Below are 15,108 nucleotides of genomic sequence, written 5' to 3' on the forward strand. Positions count from 1 at the left end.
CTTTCTTCTGTAATTTTGGTGAACTAGATCGCTCCTGATGCAACTGGCCAAAGGGGGTTCTAAAAAACTGCCTTGGGAAAAGCAAATTGCTCCTGGGAATGTAATCAATACCCTGTGCCTAAATAATTGTAAGTCGCCTCAACTAACTGTGATGTAATGTAAATGTAATTACCTGGCCTCAAAACAGATAGGGCACTGGCAGTTGTGCGGGAGACCCGGGTTCAATTCCGGCCCGAGATTGTTTCCTCGAGACTCCCCTGTTCCTCTCTCCCTCCTCTCGCTTTCCTGTCTCCTCTCAGACAGGCTGTCCTATCCAACAAAGCCAAGAAAAGCCAAAAAATGTAATTACCCTCCGTGTCTGCAGAGTCCTCTGTGAGGTTGACGGAGGCTGGAGCCAGGCCTATCCACCAGTCCTGCTGAGGATCCAGGTGCTTCTGGAGGAATTGCTGGGTCTCGTCGTTCAGGATAAACGCCAGGTGCCCCCCTCCTCTCTCGCACCAGCTCTGGGCCCCCTGGAAGGTGCGCCGTTGCGCCACAAACTCGTAGCAGGAGCCATCGAAGGCCTTCTGGTGCTCAGGGCAGACGGGCACCTCTGTGTCATCTTGGCCTTGTGTCTCTGCAACTGTGAAGAAAAGCACAGTCAGAATCACCTCAGTGAGGAGGGATCCTCTATCCATTTTGGCCTCCACCTGTGAACTGGCAGATACAGCCTCAAAGCCGAGCACATTTAAACCATGGTGACGTCAGGCTCCTTCATGGTGATCAAATCTAATGCAACGATCTGCTCACTACTGTCACGCTGGCTGAGGCCGGCTGTTTGACTGCTTTGTGAGGGTTGCATCGGGGCAATATTGTGAACAATAGCCTGCCGAGAGTGAATGTGCTGTGAAAGGGCCTGTGGGTAAATAAGTGGTGTGGGTAATCTATGATGCCTGTGGGCAGGGATGCTGACAGGAAGGGACAAAGGGGTCAGTTGTCCCGGGCCCAGGGAGAGAGGAGGCCCAAAATTGGGTCTTCATTACTTTGTATGTATTAGACCGGGGGCCCTTTCAAATGACTTTGTCCCGGGACCGGGAAAAGCTGTCAGCGGCCCTGCCTGTGGGGTTGGCTCCCAAGCATCATTGCCATTGCACTATCTGTTATGGTAGATAAGCTACAAGCGATACTGTGTGATGTCAAGTTCACCTGCTAGTAGTATTGTGCCGTCTTGTCAATAGGAATCTGAGATTCCTGTAAATGATCTGCAATAATCATAATGAGTTTACAAAAACGAAAATGCATTTCAATGGTTACAAAAATCTTGAATGGCTTGACACTGGCTGACCCTGGTTGTAATTTCATATTCCATTAATGACATTCATGAATGTTAATGATGCAGCACACCCAATTATACGCAACTCAGACAGTGCACAGCACGCACACACCACACACACCGATGAACAGTGTCTACTCTAATGGATGAGCAAGTACAACAAATGCCTAAGTTATCATAGCAACGTTTATCGCTGAGTAAGTAAACTCACCGGCCACTTTATTACGTAGGCTATTTTCTTCATACCGGGTTGGATCCCGTTTTGCCTTCAGAACAGCTTACTGCCTGTGTGAAGGAGGCCAACAGGTAGTGTGGCGTGAAACGTTAGTAAACCTCCCTCCCGAAGCCTCATACAGTATCGGTAGCATTGGGCTATCGAACTGGTCCTTTAGCTCAGCGGTATCGTGCTGTGCCTCACGAACCAATGCGTTGACAAGGAGGTGGCAAGTTCCAGACCAAGAAGGGGGATGGACTGCACGGGAGCACCTAGGTTACACTGGTGCCGTGACCCGGATGGGAGTGAGGTTTAGGGGAGTGAGTGTAACGGAGGCCAGGGTTAGCTCTATGTTCCCACGGCCCAATGGTCCCACAGCTTATTCCTGCTCCATGTTCCCATATGTTTAAGAAATTATCAAAATATAGGCCCTATGTTCCACAACTTCATATTCCCAAATTTCCGAATGAACTAAGAGAGCGTGACTTTCTCCCCGCCATGGAACATAGGGCCTAAATTTTAATACAGTTTTAGAAATGTAGGAACATGGTGCAGCAAAAATATACAGTAGGACCAATGGGCTGTGGGAACATAGACACGCTCCCCGGAGGCCAACTGGCAATGTGGCGTGGAACATTAGTAAACATCCCTCCCGAAGCCTCATACAGTATCAGTAGCATTGGGCTATCGGACTGGTCATTTAGCTCAGCGGTATCGTGCTGTGCCTCCCATACCCGAACCGATGCGTTGACAAGGAGGTGGCGTGTTTGAGACCCCGAGGGGGACGGAATGTGCGGGAACACCTCAATTACACCTGCAATAATGCTCAGCTGATACTAAGAGGCCCAAACTGTGCCAAGAAAATATCTCTGTACACCATTACACCACCAGCCTGAATGGCTGGTGCAAAGCAGGATGGATCCATCTTTCTATGTTATTGACGCCAAATTCTGAACCTATAATCTCTGTCGTAGCAGAAATCGGGACTCATTAGACCAGGCAACAGTTTTCTATCTTTATTGTCCAATTTTGGTGCGCCTGTGCTAAGTGTTGCCTCAGTTTCCTTTTCTACGATGACAGGAGTGGCACCTGGTGTGGTCTTCAGTCCCTAATTTTATTTTCCAGATTCCATGTTCCTCACAGTCACTGAATCTCTGTGTGAAAGAATAATAATTGATACTATTTTTCTTAAAGAAAAAACTGAAAACGGATCAAAATGACCCAAACATAGTAATCACCTTTCTTCCCCACTCTGATGCTCAGCTCGTCTTCTTCATGTAGATCTAGTTCCACATGCCTAAATGCATTGTCGCCACGTGATTTGTTGATTAGAAACTTGCGTATGATGAGTTGGGGAGAGGTAATAAAGTGGCCGGTGAGATTGAGAATATAGGCTATTTAATGCTTCACATTCCATAGACACTATCTCCATGGTCCTCTTTCAGGGCTGGACAGGGATGAGAATTAAGCTAATTCTACTGCATTGAGGGGAGGAACAGGCCGAAATCATCTACCATCAACCGGTCAAATGTCCTGTATGCCTTATAGACAATCCAACCATGTCCCCTTTTCACAGCGATTCTACTTTGAGGTTTGCAGCTAACAACGAGACTGGATATAGGCTACTGTTATGTAGGTCATAGGTGTGCACAGGTAGGGTGGAGGTGGTGCTATAGCACCTGACCCTTTGCCCTACTGGACAAAAAAATGCCCTTTTTGAACCTTCTTTTAAAAAACTTTTTCAGTCACAATGTACTGTGGTCTATGTTAATGACATGATAATCTAGAAATGGTTCACGATCACAAGCATTTGACAATATTTCCTAGACATAACGCATAGCCTCTATAGCAGGGGTCAGGGACCTTTTTGGTGGCGAGAGACATAAAAACCATTTTTTTTTAAAGAAATTTTCCCTTTTAAAAACACTGAGTACAATTAAGAACATATATTTCAAATAAGCCCAACACTTTTAGCGTGTACTGTCAAGTTAAGTTTTATTGATAACAGGTCAGTATGCCATTACTGTCAACTTCATTATGGCAGGGGGTGTTTGTATTTCTTAGATGTAGTTTCCATCATTTTAACACATTTTAACATCCCCTGTCCCATTTCTGCTCAACACGGAACACATACTTTTATTTATAAATACAGGACGATTCCGTATTTCAAGGGACGGTCATGGTTGGCAACCCTAGGTAAGTAAGAGCCAAATACAGTTCCCAAAAGAGCCACATATGGCTCCCGAGCCATAGGTTCCCTACACCTGCGTGAAGCTGGCCCCCCCCTCAGACCCAAAATGCTGAAATAACACTGCAGATTCCATGTGCTATGTTTGTGCCGGATAGTGCTGTAAATTTTTTGTTTGTGCTATTAAGGCTTTTGAGTAATTGAAATACTCTTACTTTTAATAGGCCTATTTTCTGACCTGTGACACCCTCCACGTCCAAATTTCTCTAAAGTAGTCTCAGTCGAAGGCAGTTTGTTTGTGCTCATTTGTGCTATGAAAATTAACGCTTCAATCACTTGTTTTGTAAAGTTATAGCCGTTTTGTTTTATTATTATGTTATTATCATGCTATTATTGTAGGCTATTACACAAACGATTTTTTAACAGCACTATCCGGCACAAATTAGGCCTATACAATCTGCTGTGTTATTTCAGCATTGGGGGGGCAAGAGGCGATTGTAGGGTAAGTTGGGGCCCCAAGCAAAAATTCAAAAGGATGAACATTCACAAAAAATCTACTGTAGTTTAAAGTCTATTAGCCTGAAGCTGTTATTAACCACCTATGGCGGCTGCCTGCCTTGCCTGGTGACAAGATGGGGGGGGGGGGACTTGTGTTCCCTACCCCTGCTCTATAGCCTAAGGCAGCCAGAAGTTACACATACCCCCAACTCCCCCCTCTCAGCACCTGCCCCTCAAAATGTCTGTGCACGTGAGGCCACTGACTGATGTAGGTGACCTACATTTTTTCGCCCAAATAATCCAAAACAACAGTCGTACTGTACTGGGAAGCACCAACGGCATTTAAAACAGCCGAAGGGCGCACGGTTTAGGCGTGACGTGAGTGACAGAAGAAGTGACAGGAAGAGGTCATGACAACAGAGAAGTATGCTTTGTTTACGCGTGTGAAGTTCACGTGTGTCGCATATATACCGGCGTAACATCAGCCTTTGACCATTTCATGTCAGAGTGCACTGCTGTACAAAGCAAGGTCATGTTGTCAGTGTTTACGAGGAATGGATCAGAGACTCCTGAGCCTCTACAAGCGAAAATAACAGGTAATTCTTCATTTTAGTTATTACTTATTTACTTTAGGCTACTTTCATGTACATTTATAACGTGTAGCCTACGTGGATTCTCCTCATCTCTCTCCTTCTCCTCATCATCTGGTCGTTATTTCTCGCGCGCGTCAACTGCTACCCATAAGCTACGACTTCTAAGTGGTCGGCGTATGAGATTTATTTGAATAAATAAAAAGGCGCATGTTGGGGTGGGGGGTTGTATGGCAGTATGATTTTGAGTTTTCTCCTGTTCACACTGGTTCCGCTTACACATCAGGAGCTCTGCCTCTGGTGATAATGTTAAGTTTGTGAATACAAACTTTTATTTCTAGTGTTTTATTTCTAGTGTGTGTGGGCGATTCCCAAATTAGCCTACGACCTAGAGTCTACCATTTCAGGAAACGTGAAAACTGAACTATATATTGATGACTGAAGATGCTGACAGTGATCATGTTAGAATAAGATAATTAATTGGCCACTACATTTTTGGTATTATTTCCAGACCAGGTAAAGAAAATGTTTTAATTTCCATCATGGAAATAGTAGTGGAAATGACGGTTGTGGAAATTACATTTCCTCACTTTCGCTCCAAAATCATGATAGATAAGCAGCCTTATTTTACCATGGCGTGATCACAAATTACAACTAACTTCATAAATCTCGATTTTTTTTTCATTTCTCTCATGAAATATAAACGGTTTGGTGTCTGCTGTGTTTAAGCCATATTTACCTTGATTTTTGTCTTGATTTTTGACGTCTGAGATAGTACAGAGTAATGGAAATGACAATAAACCCAGGGGACAGGTGTTTTACATGTGGAAAATTCGATAGGCCTATTTTCACAATATTTATTTAATACAATACATGTTTAGTTACATGGATGTAAATTAATGTTTTATGATTGTATTTGACGTTAATTTATAATTCAATAAGGTATAAAGGTCAAAGGCCGAAAGTCAGGCCTAGGGGCAGAGGCAAAATGGCTATAATCTCATATAAAACGTTTTACTTTTTGTAGGAAGCATAATAATTGAACCATGATCCCCCCCCCCCCCCAGGGACATCAGTGTACCTTATTTTGAGAGTCATCCGTGTGTGTGTGTGTGTGTGTCTATTCTTCCAGGGTCTGTTCCTGACTGGTTGCAAGGGACACTTGTTCGCAATGGCCCTGGACTATTCACAATTGGAGATACCTCTTACAAGCACTGGTTTGATGGCATGGCTCTTCTCCACAGCTTTACATTCAAAGGCGGTAAGGTGATTGCAACGCACAAAACACAATCGTTTTTCAGAGTTCAGTACTTCAACAGTTTTCTACTCTATATCCTCACGTTCTAGGCGATGTCTACTACAGGAGCAAATTTCTCAATAGTGAGACGTATAAAAAGAACATAGGTGCCAACAGGATTGTTGTATCCGAATTTGGGACTATGGTACTTCCTGATCCATGCAAAAACATATTTTCAAGGTAGGTGCAAATTTTTACCAACATTTGTTTTTTTGTTCTTTATTAAACATTGTGAAGTAAGATACATAGGTACGTAGGTTGAATTTAATTCACTGTGCAGTATGCTGTGTGTGTGTGTGTGTGTGTGTGTGTGTGTGTTGTACACATAGAACATTAGTTAACATTCATGACACTTTTGACCTCTCCACAGGACTTTCACCTACCTCAGGAATGCCATCCCTGATTTCACAGACAATGGCCTTGTGAACATTATAAAATATGGAGAGGACTATTATGCTGCATCTGAAATCAACTATATCAGCAAGGTTGACCCACACACTCTGGACACTAAGGGGCGAGTGAGTTCAAACATTTTCACATTTATTTTCAAAAGAACTTTATTGAGATATTCAAGTCAAGTCAAGTGCCAATATTGAATGGAAAGCGATATTCCTGATTGGTTTATGCACATTATGTGGAGATGATCATGTCAGCACACGGTGATTGACTAAGATGTGAAAGGTCATTGTAAAACGGATTACTATTAAACTCTGGTTATTAATAATACACTATTGTTGTGTATGGTGCCCTTTTCTCCAGAGTGATTACAGGAATCATATTGCCCTGAATTTGGCAACAGCACATCCTCACTATGACGATGAGGGGAACACCTACAACATGGGCACCGCAGTCATGTACGGCATCCCCAAATACGTGATATTCAAAGTCCCAGCAGATGCATCAGGTATGACGATACAGAAGGGCTATATGATCAGGCGTATACATTGAACATTATACCTGTATTACAAAGACATAGTTTCTCTGTTGAAATGTCCACTGAATAAAAGACTGATGGCAACTAAACCCATTTGGAGTATACAAATGAAGAAGGTGTGCTCTCATCCCTATACCACGCTTACAGTTCTTCCAGATTTGGCAAAACACTGATTTCTAGCTTGCATTTCCATAGTTACAAAATGTATTGTAACTATACCTATGTAAAACAAGATGCTTTAAAAAAAAAATGTTTCAACAGATTTCCCGGTAATAATTTGCTCTACTTTTTATCTGCAGGTGTGGATCACAGCCAACCACCCTTGGACAAACTGGAGAAGGTGTGCGAAATTTCCTGTCGATCAAAGCTGCATCCAAGTTACTTCCACAGCTTTGGAATGACAGAGAATTACATCGTGTTTGTGGAGCAAGCCTTCAAGCTGGACATCATCAAACTCGCCACAGCCTACTTCAGAGGGGTCAACTGGGGAAGCTGTCTCAAATATGACAAAGATGATGTGGTAAGTAAATCAGTGTACAGTACATTAAAGCATTACATTCTGTAGCATTTCACCATTATACGTTTCATTTGTGTTATGATTTGTATACATGGGTTCTAAATGTTTGTTTTCCTCTGACTGCGAAACCAGCTGCGCACAACTCAACCTCTGATTGTTGGAAACCGCTGTCGGTCAAAAGATAAGCTCAAGTGGTTGCCTGCCAGTGTCTTACCCCTCCTCCTAACATCGTCTTTACAAACACTGTAAACCCATGTGTTGGTCTTTTCTAGACACTTATCCATCTGATTGACCGGAAGACGGGGAAAGCGGTGTCCACAAAGTTCTACGGAGATCCGTTTGTTGTGTTCCACCACATCAACGCCTACGAGGAAGACAACCATGTTGTCTTTGATCTCATCACGTATAAAGACAGCCATCTGTACGACATGTTCTACATCGAAAACATGGTCCAAGATTCAGACAAGTTCACTGAAAGCAACAAGGACTTCTCACCTCCAGTCTGCCAGAGATTTGTCCTACCCATCACTGTTGCCAAGGTACTACAGCTGACCTTGTAGCACATAGTCCTCTCTGTGCATTTGAATTTGAAAGAAAATGCCATGACGATCCATTATCATCCATTATGAGCAAACGTATGTATGTACGGTATGTACGGCCTATCCTAGTTGATTCTGGGTCTCATTGTTTTGCAGAATACGCCAGAGGGCACAAATCTGGTGACTTTGGAGGGCACGAAAGCCACAGCAGTGAAACGGAAGGATGGCTCAGTCTTCTGCATGCCAGACCCAATCTTTGTGGGTAGGTGTCTTCTTCATCTTGCCCAGTGGGTAGCTGTAATTGATGAAAAAAACAGCAACACTTTGAACTGTTCTCATGTGGACAATTTCTCCTCCCAGGTTTAGAGTTGCCACGCATCAATTACAAATTCAACGCTAAAAAGTACCGATATGTCTATGGCTCGAGGGTGGAGTGGTCCCCACATCCAACTAAGGTAATATATTTAATTTTAACCCCTTTGTGCAGACCCTCTGTCATAACCTTTTTGTCACAAAAATTGTAATCTCATAGCAATGTTGTTATGGTGTAGTTCAGTCTTTTCAGCAAAGAGTGAAAAGGCCAGTGGGCCCACCTGCACAAAGAGGCTACTACCCGTTATGTGTATTAATGTATATGGCCCTCCTTTATAAATATAACAAAAGCATGATAGATTTACTCCTAATGGTCTCTGGTTTCACTCACTCATGCAGATTGCCAAAGTTGACCTTGTCAACAGGACACATAAGGAGTGGATAGAAGACGAGTGCTACCCATCTGAGCCTGTTTTTGTGGCCTCACCCGATGCTGTGGAGGAGGATGATGGTACGTAGCTCAACAGCACTCTAGAGAGGAAGTCAAAAGCTATTTAAAGATATTTTTCAATGTTTTTTTTTCCTAATTTGATTTTAACGTAATGTTAAGGCAATTGGACCTTGACTAATATAAGTTAGTTTTTCCTTCCTAGCTAAAAAAACAAAACAAAACAAAAAAGTATTTTACCTGGGACCGGGACACACGATTTAAAAAACAAAATAAAACATTTCTGAACTTTGATTTGAAGATGCCTTTTTATTTTTTAATAGAAACAACACCACTTCTACAACAACGCTGTCTGCAAAAAGCATAGTTTACCTGACCATTTTCTCTTGATCTTTTCAGGAGTCATCCTGTCCTCAGTCGTGTCAACTAATCCAGAGAAACCCCCATTCCTGGTGATCTTGAATGCCAAAAACATGGAGGAGATTTGTCGTGCAGCAGTGGATGCCCCTATTCACATGGACCTGCATGGTGTTTTCATTCCCAGCAAGGATAGCAACTGACGGGTTTTGATCTCATGAGCTGAACATAATCTTGTCTTCAAGGCCTTCTAACAGAGCACATGGAACGCGTCAAAAAAATATTTGTTCACTCAACTTAACTCAATCAAGTCATCTTAGTGCTTTGACTGAGTTAACTGGAGTATACTTGTGTAATAGAAGTACCATTAAAGGTGCACTGTGTAGAATAGTGGCCATAGTAGGTATTGCAGCTATGCTGCTTATTGAATACTTTTCATGAATATTTACTAAACAAAACATATATTTACTTATATGACCAAAGTACAGTAAGTTTTGCAGCTAAAATGTCTATTTCTGGAAATTTTAGAAGGGCGGAACATGGAGAAGATCTCCCCTTTCATGCAATTTTCCCAATCATAATGAATACTTCGAATTTTATGGTGGTGATAAGAATTTATTTATAAGCGTAATGTTTGTGAATGGGCTGCATACATTCTAAAAAAATATTACACAGTGCACTTTTAAAGGAATATTTTGAGTTTTTTTGCACTCTTATTACTTTTTTGCAACGAGTTCTCTGAACATGTCAACAGCAGTTTTCTGCAACAAGTCAACAAGTCTTTTTTACAGTGAAGTGAAGCTTGTCTGTTAGGCCAAGAGTATTTGCTCAAAAATAAGCCCAACCCGGAACAAATTAGTAACAAGCTGGATTTCTCAGAATATGTTCAGAATACCTTTAGGAACAACATACTATAAGTCTCCGGGAATCCACCTTGTGCTTTCCGAGAAATTCAAGATGGCGTCCAAATTATATGATGATATAGTGTTAATGCAATAACTTCTGAACGGGTGAATGGATTGTCACAAAATTTGGTGTGCTAACACTTTGTAATTACTAAGTGATGTGATTTAATTTTTGGAGGCCATCACTTTCAAGATGGCCGATATTCAAGATGGCCGACATTTGACATCCGTGTAGCATGCTACAATGCTACACGGATCCATTGACTTTCACTAGCTTAGCGACATGCTCCCTCTTTTAACTTGTCTTAAAGCAAGACAACGGCTTACATGAAAAATAAGACACTTTACCACCTTTATAAACCCTGGCCAACGATTTTAACTGTATTAAGCCCCAAAATAGTGGCATACCCCTTTAAGCACCGCTGCCCCTCGAACTTCGACTACTGGGACGAGACCAACAACGGCCGGTCCGTCCACATCCATCCCACGCGCACCGAACAGACCGTTGCTGCCGCCTAGGGCACCAAAAGCCCCCAGAACTAAAGGTCGTCTGGGCTCGACCGTGCACCCTCCGCCCTACTCCGTTTCCGCACCGAGCCGTGACTCGCCAGACGCGACGTCAGACAGTTCAGACGTACTGACCTTCGAACTGGGTAGCCAACCGATCCCCGCCATCTTGAATTTTTCAGAGAACCCAAGGGGGAATCCTGGGGACTTTTGATTCCTAAGGGTATTCTAAACATATCCTGAAATGTTCAGCTTGTTACTAATTTGTTCCGGGTGAAACTCTAATACTCTTGGCCTATGTTATTCCATGATTATTCATATCTCAGGAAAACTGTCCCAGGCTGACATTGAGTATACTGTGAATAAATATGAATATACGTACATGCATTCCAGAATAATACATTAATACAAACTAAATGAAATGTTTTAATAATTATTATAACGTACTGTAAGATAACATTTGAAGTTTTTTATTGTATTGTTTTTATTTGTAATTCCATCTAACTTTTATACAATTTATATGTTTGATTGTATGTTGTGTGTTTAATTAAAAAAGCTTTAACCATCCCTGTGTATTCTGGCTACCGTGTTTTAAATTTGAAATTCTAATGAAAATAACATAATCAGTATGATTTCCTTAATCAAGACTTAAATTATTCCATTACTGCATTCAGTCCAGGAAAACCATAGAACTCTGCCAGGGTGTTGTGGAGAGAAGTGGTAGAGCTGTTAAGCTGCTGGAGGAAGCAAAGACAGGGTACTTTAGTAAGAACTCATAAGGAGAGGGCGTTTTGCCTGATGAAAAGGCCTACAGGTACAAACCCCAACTCCGGTGAAGTTGGGACGTTTGGTAAACTGAGAATAAAATCAAAATGCTATCATTTTCAAAACATTCAAACATTCCTTAGATGGAGAATAGTGAAAAGACAACATATCAAGTGTTAAAACCGAGAACAAATATTATTTTAGGGGACATATGTACTCATTTCTAATTTGATAACTGCAACATGTCCCAAATAAGTTGGGACGGGGATCCGTGAAATGTTATAAACATCCAAATAAGAAAAAACAAGGAAGAACATTTCAAAATGAATGTACTGATGAACAATTTGAGTGTCCAGGTATAAGACAATCACAGAGAGGCTGAGTCACTCAGAATTAAAGATGCAGAGGGAAGAATTACCATAGTTTTTACATAAAGTTTTGAATTCCATTGATTTACCATGATTGAGTGTATATAACACATATTTCTGTCATTAAAATCATTGTATAGGTTCATGACATCATGAAATATATACTGGCTGTAGTCTCAATAAATGGGTTTTAAACAGCATGAAAAGCAACTCGTGCTTTATATTTTGAAGGGTGATCTTCGATTACTGCCACATAGTAAGACAAATTGCATTCTCTACTATGTTTTAACAGTTTAACTCCAACATATGGACCAGCAGGACATAAAATGGCTGGCTTTTGGTCAAGACCTGTCACACTGTAAGCACTACAGAAAGGAAAACATTGAAAAGCATGACAAGAAATACACCTACCATTTAAGCTGGTGAAATCATGTCCAAGATAGGAATCAACACTGTTTTTATATAAAATCATCTCATCGGTTAATGCTATTAACTGTTAAGTGTTGTTCTTTGTTTTGTTTTTAGACTTCCTCGACATTTGCTGCCTTTTATTGTCCCCGTCCCAACTCTTTTGAGACGTGTTGGATTCACATTGGCCTATTCATGAATATCCCCCAAAACAATAATTTTGGTCAGTTTTGATGGCTGATATGTTTTCTTTGTACCGTTCTCCAACTAATGTCAGAACTTGACTTTTTGAAAATGGCCGTATTTTGTTATTATTCACAATTAAGCTTGCGTCCCAACTAATACGGAGTTGGGGTTTGTAGGTTGAACCGCTGTGTATAATCTAGGTCAGTGGTTTTCAAACTGTGGGCCTGAAGGTATTCCAAGTGGGCCAAAGAATTTTCTAATGAGCAAATTATTATTAGTGTGTGTTGCTGTTGACTATTTATTTGAGTTTTATTGTTCATTGGGTCAGAGGTGGGCCCCGAACAACAGCGAAAATGTCAAGTGGGTCCCAAGTTGGAAAAGGTTGGGGACCCCAGATCTAGTTTCTATTGCTTTGGCCTCAACTAGTGGTGTACTGTAGCCGGTTAAACCAGGTAACTTCGTTCAACATTTCCTATAGACATATAGCAAGGTGCTAACCAAAGCTTTTGTAGCAGCGAGTGGCTATCAATCACTAGACTGATGTTAATCTATGAAGCTTTGAGGCCCTTGACACACGGCTCTGGACACACATGTTCCACCACTCCCTCTAGTGGTGGTAGACCATATTTACCTACCCTACAGAGGCAGCTAAACTAGAACCACGCCACCACAATACTATGTCATGAGTAATATAATCTGTTTTCTGTGGGAATTGGGCCATCAATCGTAAATCTACCACAGTCAGACAGCCCATTCAAATGCATTGGCCACAGAAGTGTGGCCCAACCACGAAAAACGGGGCTTTATCGTGATGGCACGACAAACGTTATAGATCATTGATCGGCGACTCATGGCCACGTGACGATATAGCGTGCGATACAGTTGATGCCATTGATTTATGTGTATTGTGTGTATGCACGCATGAGTAAGCACACTGACACAGCACCTGGGCATCCTCTGTCTGTCTGTCTTTCTGTGTGCTAGGCTCAGGAGTGTGTAAGGACTTGACCATCCCTGTTGAGTTGAGTGATGGGTGACGATGGATACCTGACTTATTAGAGCCAATTGTAGCTAGGATCAGGCTTCACTCTGTGTTCATTAATTACTTTGAGGGAGCTGGCCCAAACTAGGCCTATATAGCCTGGGCGAAAGCCGACTGTTGACTCCGGAGCCAAAATCTTTGGGTGCAGAACATAGGATGGCATCGCCAGGCTATAAATGATAACCTCATATAATAAAATGGGGTTCAACTCGAAACAAGTGTCTTTTAAAAATAAAATGGTAAATAAAAAAAGACATATTTTGTACTTGGCTCATTTGGACATGCATCCTCCATTACTAAACCGTCATGATCATTCTGAACATTAGTTTTTATTGTGTACATTCAGAGTTTAATTGTTTCCGGAGCCCTCTGGCACTCATCTCCTCTTCCTCGGCATTGCAGTCAGCCACTGCTACAGCATCAGTAGTGCAGTAGAAGGGCTCCCCTACACCCTTTGAGTTTTGTTTGAGTTTTCACTAGTGATTTTGTATTGGTAAAATCTAAAGCCATCACATCCTTTGTGCTTGGTTTTCAACATTGAATAATTATCTATTTAACTTTTTGACAGTTCAGGTGGAAAGAAGGGGAAGCTCTCAGAGTTCATTCAAGGGGACTGTGGAGGTAGGGCATAGAGGTGGGGTGATGTAGTTGACGGGGTATGATGGATGAGCGCAAACCAATACACCTGGATCTCCAGTTTAACATTCTTCAATATGTCAAAAGAATGTGCTAAATGAGACCTTGTCACCCTTTTGACAACTAAACCAAATTGAAAGCTCCGTCTGGTGTTGCACAGACTTTGGAATTGGCCTGTTTCACTGTGATGTCAGAAAATTCGAGGATAATCAAGTTATGTATGATGATAGACCAGGGGTTGCAGAACTTTACACTCAATGCTCAGTGTTCAGAGACGCCTGAAAAAGTGAAAAAGGCCCGTTTTATATGTGCGCGGCTCTGGTCTGTGATCAGGTCGAATAAAATATTAGATTAATGAAAATCGTGAAACAGTGGATCCATCATACTGCATGAACTTGTGTGCTGGGGCTCAACCTCAGGCAGCACTGTTCATTTGAACCCCTGCACGTAAAGGTGTTCCAAATGTATCTCTCATCTCTGTTATTATCTTCAGCCTAAATTGTTTTATCACTTGAAGAGTTTACGTTCCACTTTAGATAGTATAAGTTCATATAAGTAGATCATAATACATTCAAGTTCATCATTCTTTCCCATTCATACTGCAAGGGTAGCAGGTCTCTGGGCTATGCCGGTGGAAGGAGATGGGAGCAAAGGTCACTCAAGATAAGACAATTAAGATAAGAGATACCAGGCAAGCAGAATGCTGGCATTTCACTGATATTATGTAGTCGTCACGTCACCATTTGAGATAAGACAGAAAGACTGAAACCAGCTAATGTACCGGTAATCCACTACATTTTTACACAAATTAGAAAATGTCTTACAGAGAGATATCTAAGAGGTAAAAGGTAAATAAGCAAGACACATCTCACCAGCTGTTGTACAGTGGACACAATCGACAGAAGCCATTGCGATTGCCAGTTTATCAGTTAGTCACAAGAAGGCAGTTACATAATAAGAATACATGCTCTGATGCATGTAGGCTATGGTGTGCGTGGCGGGTGCACATGTTATCTAGACAGGCGTGGCGCCACATAAGGGCTTAGTGTCTTGGCAACATCGGGAACAGTCTCAGGTGTCTGACG

At 41.8% G+C, this 15,108-nt stretch overlaps 2 protein-coding genes across 2 annotated transcripts in view; one reads left to right on the top strand and one right to left on the bottom strand.

The window, feature by feature from the left end:
• The window catches only part of LOC134438660 (polycystin-1-like protein 2), a 29,133-nt gene extending 28,456 nt beyond the window's left edge, over positions 1-677 (bottom strand). Inside the window, exon 1 of the mRNA XM_063188273.1 lies at positions 350-677. Within this exon, the coding sequence (XP_063044343.1) occupies positions 350-677 (328 nt within the window). The remainder of the gene's footprint in view (positions 1-349) is intronic.
• A 4,046-nt stretch (positions 678-4,723) lies between these two features.
• LOC134439147 (beta,beta-carotene 15,15'-dioxygenase-like) lies at positions 4,724-11,242 on the top strand. The gene is made up of 11 exons (XM_063189009.1): positions 4,724-4,808; positions 5,935-6,063; positions 6,150-6,279; positions 6,470-6,617; positions 6,859-7,003; positions 7,333-7,553; positions 7,823-8,089; positions 8,246-8,351; positions 8,450-8,544; positions 8,801-8,912; positions 9,249-11,242. The coding sequence occupies exons 1-11, from the start codon at positions 4,745-4,747 to the stop codon at positions 9,407-9,409; spliced, it is 1,578 nt and encodes a 525-aa protein (XP_063045079.1). The 5' UTR covers positions 4,724-4,744; the 3' UTR covers positions 9,410-11,242.
• Positions 11,243-15,108: the final 3,866 nt, after the last annotated feature.

The sequence above is a fragment of the Engraulis encrasicolus genome, chromosome 22 (genome assembly GCF_034702125.1).
Source record: "Engraulis encrasicolus isolate BLACKSEA-1 chromosome 22, IST_EnEncr_1.0, whole genome shotgun sequence".
Classification (NCBI taxonomy): domain Eukaryota; kingdom Metazoa; phylum Chordata; class Actinopteri; order Clupeiformes; family Engraulidae; genus Engraulis; species Engraulis encrasicolus.

What these genes read in the sequence shown, in the direction of transcription:
- LOC134439147 (XM_063189009.1), top strand. Translation starts at nt 4,745, where the DNA reads ATGTTGTCAGTGTTTACGAGGAATGGATCAGAGACTCCTGAGCCTCTA. An exon ending in GCCAGACCCAATCTTTGTGG is followed by an intron (nt 8,352 to 8,449) that starts GTAGGTGTCTTC and finishes TTCTCCTCCCAG; the next exon opens with GTTTAGAGTTGCCACGCATC. An exon ending in GGTCCCCACATCCAACTAAG is followed by an intron (nt 8,545 to 8,800) that starts GTAATATATTTA and finishes TCACTCATGCAG; the next exon opens with ATTGCCAAAGTTGACCTTGT.